At 51.1% G+C, this 13789-nt stretch overlaps 2 protein-coding genes across 3 annotated transcripts; one reads left to right on the top strand and one right to left on the bottom strand.

Annotated features, from left to right (window-relative positions):
- Positions 1 to 2011: 2011 nt before the first annotated feature.
- On the top strand, positions 2012 to 8726 carry PLAU (plasminogen activator, urokinase). 2 transcript variants are annotated; one of them, XM_017854643.1, is made up of 11 exons: positions 2012 to 2125; positions 2430 to 2517; positions 2950 to 2977; positions 3126 to 3230; positions 3840 to 4014; positions 4206 to 4297; positions 4455 to 4674; positions 4891 to 5039; positions 5690 to 5830; positions 6476 to 6624; positions 7617 to 8726. In XM_017854643.1, the coding sequence occupies exons 2-11, from the start codon at positions 2461 to 2463 to the stop codon at positions 7791 to 7793; spliced, it is 1293 nt and encodes a 430-aa protein (XP_017710132.1). In that variant the 5' UTR covers positions 2012 to 2125; positions 2430 to 2460; the 3' UTR covers positions 7794 to 8726. The 2 variants fall into 2 exon arrangements, with proteins under 2 accessions (XP_017710132.1, XP_017710131.1); XM_017854642.1 differs by having other exon boundaries at positions 3123 to 3230.
- On the bottom strand, positions 2525 to 2983 carry LOC108516898 (uncharacterized protein C10orf55). The gene is given in 2 exon segments (XM_017854644.1): positions 2525 to 2856; positions 2858 to 2983. Coding segments are annotated over 2 exon segments (387 nt in total). The 5' UTR covers positions 2978 to 2983; the 3' UTR covers positions 2525 to 2589.
- Positions 8727 to 13789: the final 5063 nt, after the last annotated feature.

The following is a 13789-nucleotide window of genomic DNA, read 5'->3' as shown; positions in this document are numbered from 1 at the left end:
GGGCGGTGAGGGGAAAGGGTGTCAGGCTTTATAACGGTCTCCAAACCTCTTTGTGCAGGAGGAAATGAAGTCATCCGCTCTCAACAATCAGCATGACAGCCTCCAGCCAAGTAATCCGGAGTCATGAGAGCTGCTAGGGGAGCAGCATGAATCATGACGGCCTCTGGGAATTTCCTGATAACTAACCTAGGAGTTTCGGGGTAAGTCCTCAGGCTGCAACATCTCTGTTTACATTCTGGTCACGTTTATTTACAATTAGTGGGTTCTCAAATCCAAACAAAACTGACCACAGTCTTCTAGAGGAAGCAGCAAGGTTGGCTCTGAGACCTATAGCATCTCTGACTCAGTGTGTCCCCTGGAAGGCTGGCAGCTCAGCAAGCACAGAAGTCTCTCCAGAAGACAGTGGGTCACCTGCCTCCCAAAAGCTGAAAGGCTAACTTGTACTTTCCCCAGCTACCAGCTGGCATCCTGAGCCCTCGGCTGCAGCGGAGCAAAGGAGCCTTCCTCCTTCCTACCCTCCTGGCACTCTCCCTGCCTGCCTTCTGTCATTCTCAAGTGGACCCAGACCCAAGGTCCAGATTTGCAAGGCAGGAAAATGCTGCAGGCCTAGGCTGGGAAAGGGACCAAAGCTTGGGCCCCTAGTGGATTGCTGGGACTCAGCCTCCTCCCTCCCACTAAGAGAGCAAGTCCTACTGGGTTCAAAATGACCCCAAGCCCTGGTTCCTGACACTAGGGGAAAGAGATGGGGGTGACAGAATCACAGAATCCCTACTATACTCCTCCAAGTGTGCCCAAAGATGCGCGTGTGTGTGTGTGTGTACACAAATGTCTGCTTATCCTTAGGCAGGAGGGGTGCGTGCAGTCGTTTACACATGGTCTGTTTTTCTGGAGGACAATTTTATTTGATAAACAATTGTTTCTATCCGAATAGAATAAACAAGGCTCTATGATGAAGTAAAACACTAAATACACATGCATTTAAAAATGTGTAATTATCTTTGGAATGGGCTATACAGGGATGTGTTTTTTTAAAATGTAAAGAGTTTAAAAGGACATACAGTGAAAAATAAATCTTCCTCTTATTTTGTCCTCCAGTTTTCCAATTCCTCTACTCAGAGGTGAGAACAGAACTTCCACACCCTCCAGAACCTCCACAGTTAACTGTCTACATGTTTCCATTGTCTTTACTTTTATTCTTGCCCACACAAATAAATGAACTGTTCGTTATGAAAACTTCCCAAAAGACCCGTTAACACTTCAATAGGAAGCACCAACAGTTTATGCCATAGGACTTTGTTCCCACAATCCTGTAACATCATATCACGACACCTAATCCAATCCTTATCAAGCCCTGTCAAAAACGGACTTTAAACCAAACTGCACATTTTCAGTAATCTGGCCTTGGCTTTCCTCCTCTCTGATAGCATCATCAAACTCCCTTACTGTCGAAAGCAGTAAGCCCGGCTTTGTTCCATCCACTGGTTGTGTTGGTGATATCTGGGGACTGCCACTGAACAGAGAGGCACAGAGGGAGCCCCTGCAGGCAGGGGTTTTTGTCTCTGTGTTTCTGGGAGAGTGTGTCTCCTACATTTGTCGCGTTGATAAAGACTTCACAGCTCCATCAGCTGCGGGCAAGGGGGTCTGAGGCCCTCTTAGGCAAGTTGGGGCCCAGCGGGGAGAGGATGGAGAAGAACTGATTAGGGGACCCCAGGAGGCTTCAGAGCTGGGCAAGGTAGAGAGTCTCCCGTGCGCCTTCTCTCCTCTCTGCAATTCGGGGACTCCTTGCACTGAGGCAGGCCCCGGGCCAGGTTCATGGGAGGAAGCACGGAGAATTTACAAGCCTCTCGATTCCTCAGTCCAGACGGTGTTGGGTCCCCTCCGCTGGAGATCGCGCTGCCCCCAAATCTTTGTGAGCGTTGCGGAAGCACGCGGGGTCCGGGTCGCTGAGCGCTGCAGGGCAGGGGAGGGAGCCGGGCGCGAGAGGGCGGGGCGGCGCCGGGGCGGGCCCTGATATAGAGCAGGCGCCGCGGGTCGCCGGACAGCTCGGAGACCGCAGCCCCGGAGCCCGGCTCAGGGTCCACCTATCCCCGCAGCGCCGGCTCGCGCCTTCCTGCCGCAGCCACCAGTGAGTGTCGCGGTACCGAGATCCCCGGGCCGGATGCGCGGCGGCCCCAGCTCCCGAGCATCTGCCTCCCCCGCTCCGGGCTGCCCCGGCTCCCTGGCGGCTGCATGGAGTCACCGCGCCCGGTCCCGGGCGTCCCCCGCGGGTGCCGGTCCAGTCTGCCCGGGAGTCCGGAGCCCAGAGTGGAGAGAGACAGCCGGGGCCGGGGAGCCTGGTCACCGCGGGCACCTCCCTTGCGCTGCAGTCGCCAGCCTGGCCCGCCTTCCCGCTCCTCCGCCTCTTGCCCTGACTTCTCTTTCCTTTGCAGAACAGCCGTCTAGCGCCCCGACCTCACCACCATGAGAGCCCTGCTGGCACACCTGCTTCTCTGCGTCCTGGTCGTGAGCGACTCCAAAGTGAGTGCTCCCTTGCTTTGACCGATGCCGCCCGAGGACCTCTGATCAGCACCAGGGGAGAGGAGAGGCTGCTCAGGGAGCGGGGGTCCTCCGGCTTCCATCCATAGCAGGGCCAGGCTCTCCCCAGGAAATGGGACACGGTGGCAGCGGAGGCTTGAGAACCACAGGGGTTGGCACTGGCCGGCAAGGGAGGAAGAAGCCGCCAGGACTGCCCCAGCCTGGGGGCATCTAGTAGATGAAGCTTGCTTGGGTCAATCCATTTCTCCTTGCTGGAAACCCATGGTCTTCCATGTGAGAACTAGATACGAACAGGGTGAGGCGAGAGGCAGAGGGAAGGAAGAGTGGGTTTTGGGACTGGGTCCAGTTTACCCTCACCCTGGAGTCCCTGGAGCATGGGACCTTTGATGAAGCCTCCTCCCGAATCTCTTCCAGGGCAGCCGTGAACTTCATCAAGTTCCATGTGAGTATCCACCCCTACAACAATTGGCTGTACAGACATCTTGGGAAAGCTTCTGGGGACATCCCCTCCCTGCCCCTGCTGCAGGGCTGCCCCAGCCCTTACCGCTTCCACTCCCCCTCGCTTACCCCACCTTTGTTCTCTCCAGCAGACTGTGGCTGTCTAAATGGAGGAACATGTATGTCCAACAAGTACTTCTCCAGCATTCACTGGTGCAACTGCCCAAAGAAATTCGGAGGGCAGCACTGTGAGATAGGTATGGGGATCTCCACTGCAACAGGGAGTGAGGGGGCACCAAAAATTTGGGGACAGGGAGGGATGGGTGGGAGGCAAGAGCAGGCAGGAGTTAGGAGCTGGAGGTGGGGTGGGTGACATCTTCATCCCTATGTGACAAGCATAAACACACACACTCCTGTGAAGCAATGGCCACACAAATGTGAGGTGCAGTTGGAAGGAGACCCTGTCCAGTCTTCTGGCAGATCTGAAACCACATCATCTTTAAAATGTCCGTTGGCAGCTGAGCATGGTGGCTCACGCTTGTAATCCCAGCATTTTGGGAGGCCAAGGTGACTGGATCATTTGAGGTCAGGAGTTCAAGACCAGCCTGGCCAACATGGTGTAACCCTGCCTCTATTAAAAATACAAAAATCAGCCCAGCATGGTGGTGGATGTCTGTAGTTCCAGCTACTTGGGAGGCTGAGGCAGGAGAATCGCTTGAACCTGGGAGGCAGAGGTTGCAGTGAGCTGAGATCACACCACTGCACTCCAGCTGGGCGACAGAGCAAGACTTCGTCTCAAAAAAAAAAAAGCTCATTGGAACATCCTTCTCTTTCTCACATTCTCTCATCCTCCTGTTCCCTCATAGATAAGTCAAAAACCTGCTATGAGGGGAATGGTCACTTTTACCGAGGAAAGGCCAGCACTGACACCATGGGCCGGTCCTGCCTGGCCTGGAACTCTGCCACTGTCCTTCAGCAAATATACCATGCCCACAGATCTGATGCTCTTCAGCTGGGCCTGGGAAAGCACAATTACTGCAGGTGAGGTGGGGGCAACAAGGACCAAGAGTCCTCCCCACAGCTTCCCAGAAACCTTGTTACCATCCCCTTCTCCCAGAGGGCCGGCCATAGCATGAGAGAAGCGCAGCCTCTGGTTGAGTCTTCCCTGAGGGGAGGAGGCAGGGAAGGCCCTCTGGGTTGGAATGACATCCCCTATCTTTCTGTGTTGCCAGGAACCCAGACAACCGGAGGCAACCCTGGTGCTATGTGCAGGTCGGCCTAAAGCAGCTTGTCCAAGAGTGCATGGTGCATAACTGCGCAGATGGTGAGCATCACTGACCTGCTGATGACAGTGGGGTGGAAGGGGACAAACTTGCATGTCCCCTTATTCCATCACAGGAGGGCTGAGGAGGTGAGGGGCGCCCAAGAGGGATGCTTTCTGCTAACCACCTCCCCAAGACATCCCTCTGTTTGTCCTCCAGGAAAAAAGCCCTCCTCTCCTCCAGAAGAATTACAGTTTCAGTGTGGCCAAAAGACTCTGAAGCCTCGCTTTAAGATTATTGGGGGAGAATTCACCACCATCGAGAACCAGCCCTGGTTTGCAGCCATCTACAGGAGGCACCGGGGGGGCTCTGTCACCTACGTGTGTGGAGGCAGCCTCATCAGCCCTTGCTGGGTGGTCAGCGCCACACACTGCTTCATGTACGGCCCTGGGTTTCTCCTCTTTGGCTCTTCTGCCCCACCCCAAACACATCCTTTTCTCCTTCCCAGCAAAGGGTTCTGCCTCATTTCTCCCTCATCTGCCCCTCTCCTTGCAGCCCATGGCCTTGGGGACAAGTCATGCTTTGAGGCCTCTAGGGAGGGAAGAGGAAGTGGCAGGATTTCATGGGACTGTCTGATGGATTTCTTCTCCCACAGTAATTACCCAAAGAAGGAGGACTACATCGTCTACCTGGGTCGCTCAAGGCTTAACTCCAACACACAAGGGGAGATGAAGTTTGAGGTGGAAAACCTCATCCTACATGAGGACTACAGCGCTGACACGCTTGCTCACCACAATGACATTGGTGAGGGGGAAACCCCGCGACTGCTGTGGCCATGATGGCTTGGGGAGAGTGGGACCCAGGGAGAGATCGGAGCTGAGGTTGAAGCTGGCTGGTGGGGCAGGGGTGGGGTAGGGGACCTTGAAGCCTCAATATACATGAAAAAGGGAGTGGTGGTGAGGAAGAGTTCCATAAAGTCTGAGGGGTCTGGTGCTCCTCTGGAGAGACCCTGAATTTCCCCAACAAGTAGCCTCTTGCGAGTGGAAATGGCCCTGTGGGTATATGGCTTGGGCTGGGAATGCCCTGTTTATATGAATTAGAAAAAGATGCCCTTCCTTTGTGGGATGTAGCCTCTGTCTGTGTTGGGATATAGAACTTGGAGAATGGAGCCTTGGGCTGGATTCCAGCCTAACTACCTCACTTGGGACTTTTTGCAAAAACTACCTATAAAGGTGTATGCAGTGGCTCTGGCCATCCAAGACTTTTTCAACACCTGTAACAAAGCCCTTGGGGCATGGGGCAGGGGAGGTTTCCAGGTGATAAGCGACCAGCAGACCTCCCTGGATGACTGACCTAGGGATAGACATAGCTACTTCCTTGGTACTTGAAGGGGACAGATGGGGACCGCCTAACCAGTAGTGATCTTTCTTCTCTGACCCTCTGTCCTCCCCCAGCCTTGCTGAAGATCCGTTCTAAGGAGGGCAGGTGTGCGCAGCCATCCCGGACTATACAGACCATCTGCCTGCCCTCGATGTATAATGATCCCCCTTTTGGCACAAGTTGTGAGATCACTGGCTTTGGAAAAGAGAATTCTAGTAAGTGAAAATTGGGACTGACTTAGGAGGTCCTGGGGAGTGTTTTGACCTGAAAGCAAGCCCAGCATGATCAAGGGAAGACTGCAGAGTTAGAGATGGGAGCACTGGCCGGGCGCGGTGGCTCAAGCTTGTAATCCCAGCACTTTGGGAGGCCGAGACTGGCGGATCACAAGGTCAGGAGATCGAGACCATCCTGGCTAACACAGTGAAACCCCGTCTCTACTAAAATACAAAACTAGCCGGGCGAGGTGGCGGGCTCCTGTGGTCCCAGCTACTCGGGAGGCTGAGGCAGGAGAATGGCGTAAACCCGGGAGGCGGAGCTTGCAGTGAGCTGAGATCCGGCCACTGCACTCCAGTCCGGGCCACAGAGCGAGACTCCACCTCAAAAAAAAAAAAAAAAAAAAAAAGAGATGGGAGCACTGAGGAGGTGGCAGATGGGTCCAGGGATGGATGAGGAGTGTTGTTTAGGGAGTGATGGGCTGCAAAGGGGAATAGATGGTAGGGGCTATAGGTGGAGTAAAGGCTCAGATTTGCATGGAAAAGAATAAGGGCCTTCCCTGGGACACTTTATGGTTCCCCTCCCTGGCAGACTCCCAGTGGACAGATACATCTTGATGCAAACGCCTCCCTATTTTCTCCACTTAGCCGACTATCTCTATCCGGAGCAGCTGAAAATGACTGTTGTGAAGCTGATTTCCCACCAGAAGTGTCAGCAGCCCCACTACTACGGCTCTGAAGTCACCACCAAAATGCTGTGTGCTGCTGACCCACAGTGGGAAACAGATTCCTGCCAGGTGAGAGTTCTAAGCATCTCTCTCCATCTCTTCCATATCTCCCCAGAACTCCTGGGCTTGTCCTAGCCAGCTTTGGGGTGTCTCTCTCTAACCAAAGCCCTAAGTAGCCAGAATCAGGAGCTCAGGTCTTTGAGGGTTTAAACCAATCCTTGTGTGTTTACCAAACATTACCAAAAAAATCCCAGCTCTGTGCTAGTCACTTAAGACTGGGGGCTCGAGATCCTAGAAAGAGGAAACAGTAAAAGACAATGTAACTCAGTGCCCAGGGTGCATTGTGAACTATAAATGATCAGGTGTTCAGAAGAGGGAGGTGAGTGTCAACTTGAGGGTCAGGGAGGGGAGGCTTTAAAGGAAATGTGACTTGATAGGCATTTGAAGAGGCAGAAGACAGAAAGAAGGGTGTTTCAGTTGAAAGATACAAAACTGAGAAGGAGGCTGGCATATTCTGGGTGGGGAGGAAAAGTAGGGTCTGGGAGTGTGGATGGAACAGCAGCAGACGACAGGGGTTTTAAAGCCAAGCAGGGGATTTTAAACTTGATGTGGTAGAAAATGGGGCTGCGCCGGGCACAGTGGCTCATGCATGTAATCCCAGCACTTTGGGAGGCTGAGGTGGGTGGATCACTTGAGGCCAGGAGTTTGAGACCAGCCTGGTCAACATGGTGAAACCCTGTCTCTACTAAAAATACAAAAAAAAAACTAGCCAGGTGTGGTGGTGCATGCCTGTAATCCCAGCTAATCAGGAGGCTGAGACGTGGGAATTGCATGAGCACAGGAGGCAAGTTTGCAGTGAGCCGAGATCGTGTCATTGCACTCCAGTCTGGGCGACAGAGGGAGATTGTTCCCCCCGCCCCCCCAAAAAAGAAAGAAAATGGGAAGTCACTAAGGACTTTGACTGGGAAACTCTTCCCTCTCTCAGGTATGGTTGGGTGGTGGGATCAGAAACCCCCTTCTCACTTCTTTAGGGCTCATCTTTTGTGTCTTTGGCTTCACAGGGAGACTCAGGGGGACCCCTTGTCTGTTCCATCCAAGGCCACATGACTTTGACTGGAATTGTGAGCTGGGGCCGTGGATGTGCCCTGAAGGACAAGCCAGGCGTCTACACGAGAGTCTCACGCTTCTTGCCCTGGATTCACAGTCACACCAGGGAAGAGAATGGCCTAGCCCTCTGAGGGTCCCTAGGGAGGAAACGGGCACCACCCGCTTTCTTGCTGGCTGTCATTTTTGCAGTAGAGTCATCTCCATCAGCTGTAAGAAGAGACTGGGAAGACAGGCTCTGCACAGATGGATTTGCCTGTGCCACCCACCAGGGCGAACAACAATAGCTTTACCCTCAGGCATAGGCCTGGGTGCTGGCCGCCCAAACCCCTCTGGCCAGGATGGAGGGGTGGTCCTGACTCAAGATGTTACTGACCAGCAACTTGTCTTTTTCTGGACTGAAGCCTGCAGGAGTTAAAAAAGGCAGGGCATCTCCTGTGCATGAGTGAAGGGAGAGCCAGCTCCCCTGATGGTGGGCATTCATAAGGCCCATGATTGAGAAACGAATAATTTCCCAATTAGGAAGTGTAACAGCTGAGGTCTTGAGGGCGCTTAGCCAATATGGGAGCAGCAGTTTGGGGAGTAGAGACACTAATGATTTCAGGGCAGGGCTCTGACATTCCATGAATGTATCAGGAAATACATATGTGTGTGTATGTTTGCACACTTGTGTGTGGGCTGTGAGTGTAAGTGTGAGTAAGAGCTGGTATCTGATTGCAAGTCTAGATATTTCCTTAAATTGTATGGACTGTGATGCCACACAGAGTGGTCTGTCTGGAGAGGTTACAGGTCACTCCTGGGGCCTCTTGGGTCCCCCACATGATAGTGCCTGGGAATGTATTATTCTGCAGTATGACTTGTGACCAGCACTGTCTCAGTTTCACTTTCACATAGATGTTCCTTTCTTGGCCAGTTATCCCTTCCTTTTAGCCTAGTTCATCCAATCCTCACTGGGTGGGGTGAGGACCACTCCTGTACACTGAATATTTATATGTCACTATTTTTATTTATATTTTTGTAATTTTAAATAAAAGTGATCAATAAAATGTGATTTTTCTGATGACAAATCTCCCTGGTGCTTGTATGGGAAGGCGTTGGAGTACATAAAAAGGAGAAAATAACAAAGGCGGACTGCACCCCAGAGTTTCTTATGAGACTGCATCTCTGGACTTAATGGAGCTTTGGGAGGTATAAGTTAGGAGAGCTGTAGGGCAGGGCCACCACAGCACTTAAGGTATATGAAGTTTTCCCAAACCACAATCCCATGGCTGTGTAAGTAGCGTGCAGGCTTAGTGTCAGCTCCCAATTGCCTCCTTAGCCTGATACCTTTGTGCAGTGCACATCTTGTACAGCTGTACATTGTGGTCTTCTTTAGGGTTAACTCCACAACATTCTCTTCACTCTGCCCCCAACAATCCTTGAGCTGACCTCAACCAAGGGGAACACCTGTGGCCAGGTGCAGTGGCTAATGCCTGTAATCCCAACATTTTGAGAGGCAGAGGTGGGAGAATCGCTTGAGCCCAGGAGTTTGAGACCAGCCTGGGAAACTTAGTGAGACCCTGTCTCTGCAAAAAATTAAAAAATTAGCCAGCTGTGGTATCACACATCTGTAGTCCTAGCTACCTGGGAGGCTGAGGCAGGAGGATCATAAGCCAAGGAGTTCAAGTTTACAGTCAGCTATGATTGTGCCACTGCACTCCAGCCTAGGCGACAGAGCAAGACCCCGTTTCAAAAAAAAAAAAAAAGAAGAAGAAGAAGAAGACCTGTAAGTGAAAATTGCTGGCTGGGCTCGGTGGCTCACGCCTGTAATCTAGAACTTTGGGAAGCCGAGGTGTGTGGATCACCTGAGGTCAGGAGTTTGAGACCAGCCTGACCAACATAGTGAAACCCCATCTCTGCTAAAAATACAAAAAAATTAGCCGGGTGTGGTGGTGGGCGCCTGTAATCCCAGCTACAGGCTGAGCTGAGGCTGAGGCAGGAGAATCATTTGAACCCCCGGAGGCAGAGGTTTCGGTGAGCCGAGATCGCACCACTGTACTCCAGCCTGGGCGACAGAGGGAAGACTTTGCCTCAAAAAAAAAGAAAAGAGAAAGAAGGGAGGGAGGGAGGGAGGGAGGGAGGCAGGCAGGCAGGCAGGCAGGCAGGCAGCAGGCAAGGAAGGAAAGGGAAAGGGGGAAATTTGCTTATCCGGAAGGAAGGAAGGAAGGAAGGAAGGAAGGAAGGAAGGAAGGAAGGAAGGAAGGAAGGAAGGAAGGAAGGAAGGAAGGAAATTGCTTATCCAGAATACCGACTTGAGTCTGTGGCATTCAGGAAATAGAAAACATAATTCCCCATCATCTGTGTGTGGGGCTGATGCTGGAATTTTCCCAGTGTGTTGACAGACCTTGTGACCAGCCATTGCTATGCCTATGATTAGGAGGCCCAGAATCTCAAAGCAGGATGATGTCCTAATGGGGATGACCATATATTTTGAACAAAACATCAAGTTCTGAAAAACTGGGGTATAGAATGCAGGTTAGGAGATAACTGGGTATCAAAAATTAGAATTTCCAAGCTGTGTTAATGGGTTTGGGCAGCGTTTCTTAATCGAGTCAGCTGAGGACCTTTTAAAATATGCACACCTACACTCCACCTGTAGAGATTGTGATTCAGGTCAGGGCTGGTGCCAGGTCTCGTGGTTTTAGAAAAGCTCCCTGGGTGTTACTGACATGCACCACTGATTAACAGCCTTTGGGGACAATTGGTCAGAATATATGAAGGGCCCAGAAAAATTCAATGTATGGTCAGCATGAGTTTTCTGCATGAACGGTCTGTTTTCTGAGCGCGATTTGGTGGCACAAGGTCTCCTGGATTTCCTGGTTAGAGGCCTTTTGGACCATGCTTCCCTAGAGGGCAAGAACCCCAAATACTGGCTTTTTCTTTTTTTTGAGGCAGGGTCTGTCTCTGTCACCAGGCTGGAGTACAGTGGCGCAATATCAGCTCACTGCAGCTTCTGCCTCCCAGGTTCAAGCGATTCTCCTGCCTCAGCCTCCCAAGTAGCTGGGATTATAAGCATGCACCACCACTACCTGTCTCATTTTTGTGTTTTTGGTAGAGACAGGGTTTCACTATATTGGTCAGACTGGTGTCGAACTCCTGACCTCAGGTGATCTGCCTGCCTCGGCCTCCCAGAGTGCTAGGATTAGTATTCGACTTTTGACCTCCATCATCTAGTGTGCTTTTTACACAGGTTGATGCAGTGGTTCAGAGCATGGATTTTGGAGTCCGGTGGCCTGAACTAGAATCTAACACCAGCTGTGTGACTTGAGAAAAATTATTAGCCTCTCTGCACCTCAGTTTCCTCATCTGTACAAAAGAGATGATACAATCTACCTCCCTGGGTTTTTATAAGGATTCATGAAGGCTGGATGCAGCGGCTCAGGCCTGTAATCCCAGTGCTTCGGGAGGCCGAGGCGGGCGGATCACCTAAGGTCAGGATTTTGAGACCAGCCTGACCAACAAGGTGAAACCCTGTCTCTACTGGAAAAAAAAAAAAAAAAAAAAAATTAGCCAGGCGTGGTGGCACATGCCTGTAATCCCAGCTACTCGAGAGTTTGAGGCACAAGAATTACTTGAACCTGGGAGGTGGAATTTGCAGTGAGCAGAGATCACACCACTGCAATCTAGCCTGGGCAACAGAGCAAGACTCCATCTCAACAACAACAACAATAAGGATTCATGAGTTCATAAGTCCCTTGGCATAATACTGGCACCTTAAAAAAGCATAAAAACGGTGGTTATTATTACAAAGCTAAGTAAATTCTTGTAGCATCAGATCAGATGGGAACCCTCTCCCTTCTCCCACCTCAGAACTGCACTATTTTGTGGGAGTGGAAACTTGCTAGGAAGCTGCCCAGGCCGAGTGGCTGCTCAGCTTCTGCCTTCCCCTCAGGGGCCAAGAAAGATCTTGTTCAAACTTGAGCAGCTCCAGCATCAGGGCTCAGAGACACTGAAAACAGGAAGTATGAGCCCTACTGGCAGGGTTAAGCAATGAGGCTGTTAACAATCTTCAGGCCATTTCCCTGCCAACACCCCGACCCCTAGTCAGCTGCTGTCTCTTTGCCTAATATTAGATCTCACCCCAGGCGAGCAGGCATCAGCCGCTTCTCCAGCAACCAGTTTCACAGCTCCAGATTCTCACTCCAGAGACTGCCTCTTACTAATGCCTCCATGATCAAGCACTGTGCTTTTTCTTTTCTCTTCTCTTCTCTTCTTCTCTTCGAGATGGAGTCTCGCTGTCACCCAGGCTGGAGTGCAGTAGCTCAATCTCAGCTCACTGCAACCTCTGCCTTCCAGGTTCAAGCGATTCTCCTGCCTCAGCCTCCTCAGTAGCTGGGATTACAGGCGTGCACCACCACACCTGGATAATTTTTTATTTTTAGTAGAGACGGGGGTGGTCTCACCATGTTGGCCAGGCTGGTCTCGAACTTCTGATCTCGTGGTTCACCCACCTTGGCCTCCCAAAGTGCTGGGATTACAGGCGTGAGCCACCGCACCCAGCCTCGTCTATCAGAATTTTAACCCTCTCCTAGATAACAATTCTTTCCTCCTAGAAGATTCCCAGACCAGGTGAGGAGACCACACTCAGCCACTGGTTTCAAAGTAAAGCTTCACTGTTCTCACCGTAACCTCAGCATTTCTGCTGCAACCTGGTTTCATTGAAGTGGTTTCCGTTTTCACCAGAACCCCTCTTTCTGAAGTATTCTCAGCCCATTATATTAACAGGACTCAGCCTGCTTTCCACGTATGCCCTATCTTTCCCAAGCCAGCAGCAGCTGTACCCCGGCATATACCCCACTCCATACTCACTCCCATTGGGTCCACCATCCTTCCCAGCAGGAAACATTTAAGCCCTCCCTCCCTTTGAATTAGATGAAGTAAGAGGAGTTGCTGAGGTGTTTTTTTAAAATTATTTCTGGGCCAGGTACAGTGACTCACACCTGTAATCCTAATACTGTGGGAGGCCTAGATGGGAGGATTGCTTGAGCCCAGGAGCTCGAGGCTACAGTGAGCTATGATTGCAATACTGCACTCCAGCCTGGGCGACAGAGCAAGACCCTGTCGCTAAAGAAAAAAAAAATCAGTTCTATTGAGATATAATTCATATATCATAAACTTACCCATTTATTCTTTCTCTTTTCTAGAGACAGGGTCTTGCTCTCTCGCCCAGGCTGATTGCAAACTCCTAGGCCAGAGTGATGCTCCCACCTCAGCCTCCTGAGTAGCTGGGATTATAGGCTCATACCACCATGTCTGGCACCATTTAAAGTGTACAATGCAATGGTTTTTAGTAGATTCACAGAATTGTGAGACATCACAACCAATTTTAGAACACTTCATCACCTCACAAATCCTGTACCCACTAACAATCACTTCCTTTTTCTCCCTAACCCCCTCAGCCCTAGGCAATCACTAATTTACTTTCTGTCCTCTCTGTGGGTTTGCCAATTCTGGGCATTTCATATCAATGGAATCCTATAATATGTGATTCTTTGTGACTGGCCTCTTTCACTTAACATGATGTTTTCAAGTTTTATCCATGTCATAGCATGTGTCAATGAGGTTGCTAAGTTTTAAACAACAAATTGAGGGAAAAGATGGTCTAGGTGAGGTGCAGTGGCTCACATCTGTAAATTCCAGCACTTTGGGAGGCCAAAGCAGAAGGATCCCTTAAGTTCAGAAGATTCAGACCAGCCTGGGCAACAGAGAGGCCCTATCTCAAAACAATAACAACAACAAAACAAAAAAGTTCTAGGTCTCTTTTTTGAGGTTGCAGTCACATTGAGATTCATTCAACAATCTTTGTCCCTTCTTTCCTCCCTCCCTCCCTCTCTCTCTCTCCCTCTTTCTTTCTTTTCTTTCTCTCACTCTGTTGCCCAGGCTGAAGTGTAGTGGCGTCATCTCGGCTCACCGCAATCCCTACCTCCCAGGTTCAAGCAATTCTCCGCCTCAGCCTCCCGAGTAGCTGGGATTAGTGGCACCTGCCACCATGCCCTGCTGATTTTTTTCTATTTTCAATAAGATGGGGTTTCGCCATCTTGGCCAGGCTGATCTTAAATTCCTGACCTCATGATCCACCTGCTTCAGCCTC

The sequence above is a fragment of the Rhinopithecus bieti genome, unplaced genomic scaffold (assembly GCF_001698545.2).
Source record: "Rhinopithecus bieti isolate Rb0 unplaced genomic scaffold, ASM169854v2 scaffold_36008, whole genome shotgun sequence".
In the NCBI taxonomy this organism is placed as follows: Eukaryota; Metazoa; Chordata; class Mammalia; order Primates; family Cercopithecidae; genus Rhinopithecus; species Rhinopithecus bieti.
The sequence above is the reverse complement of the archived record's forward strand: the minus strand, read 5'-3'. Positions and strand labels throughout refer to the sequence as shown.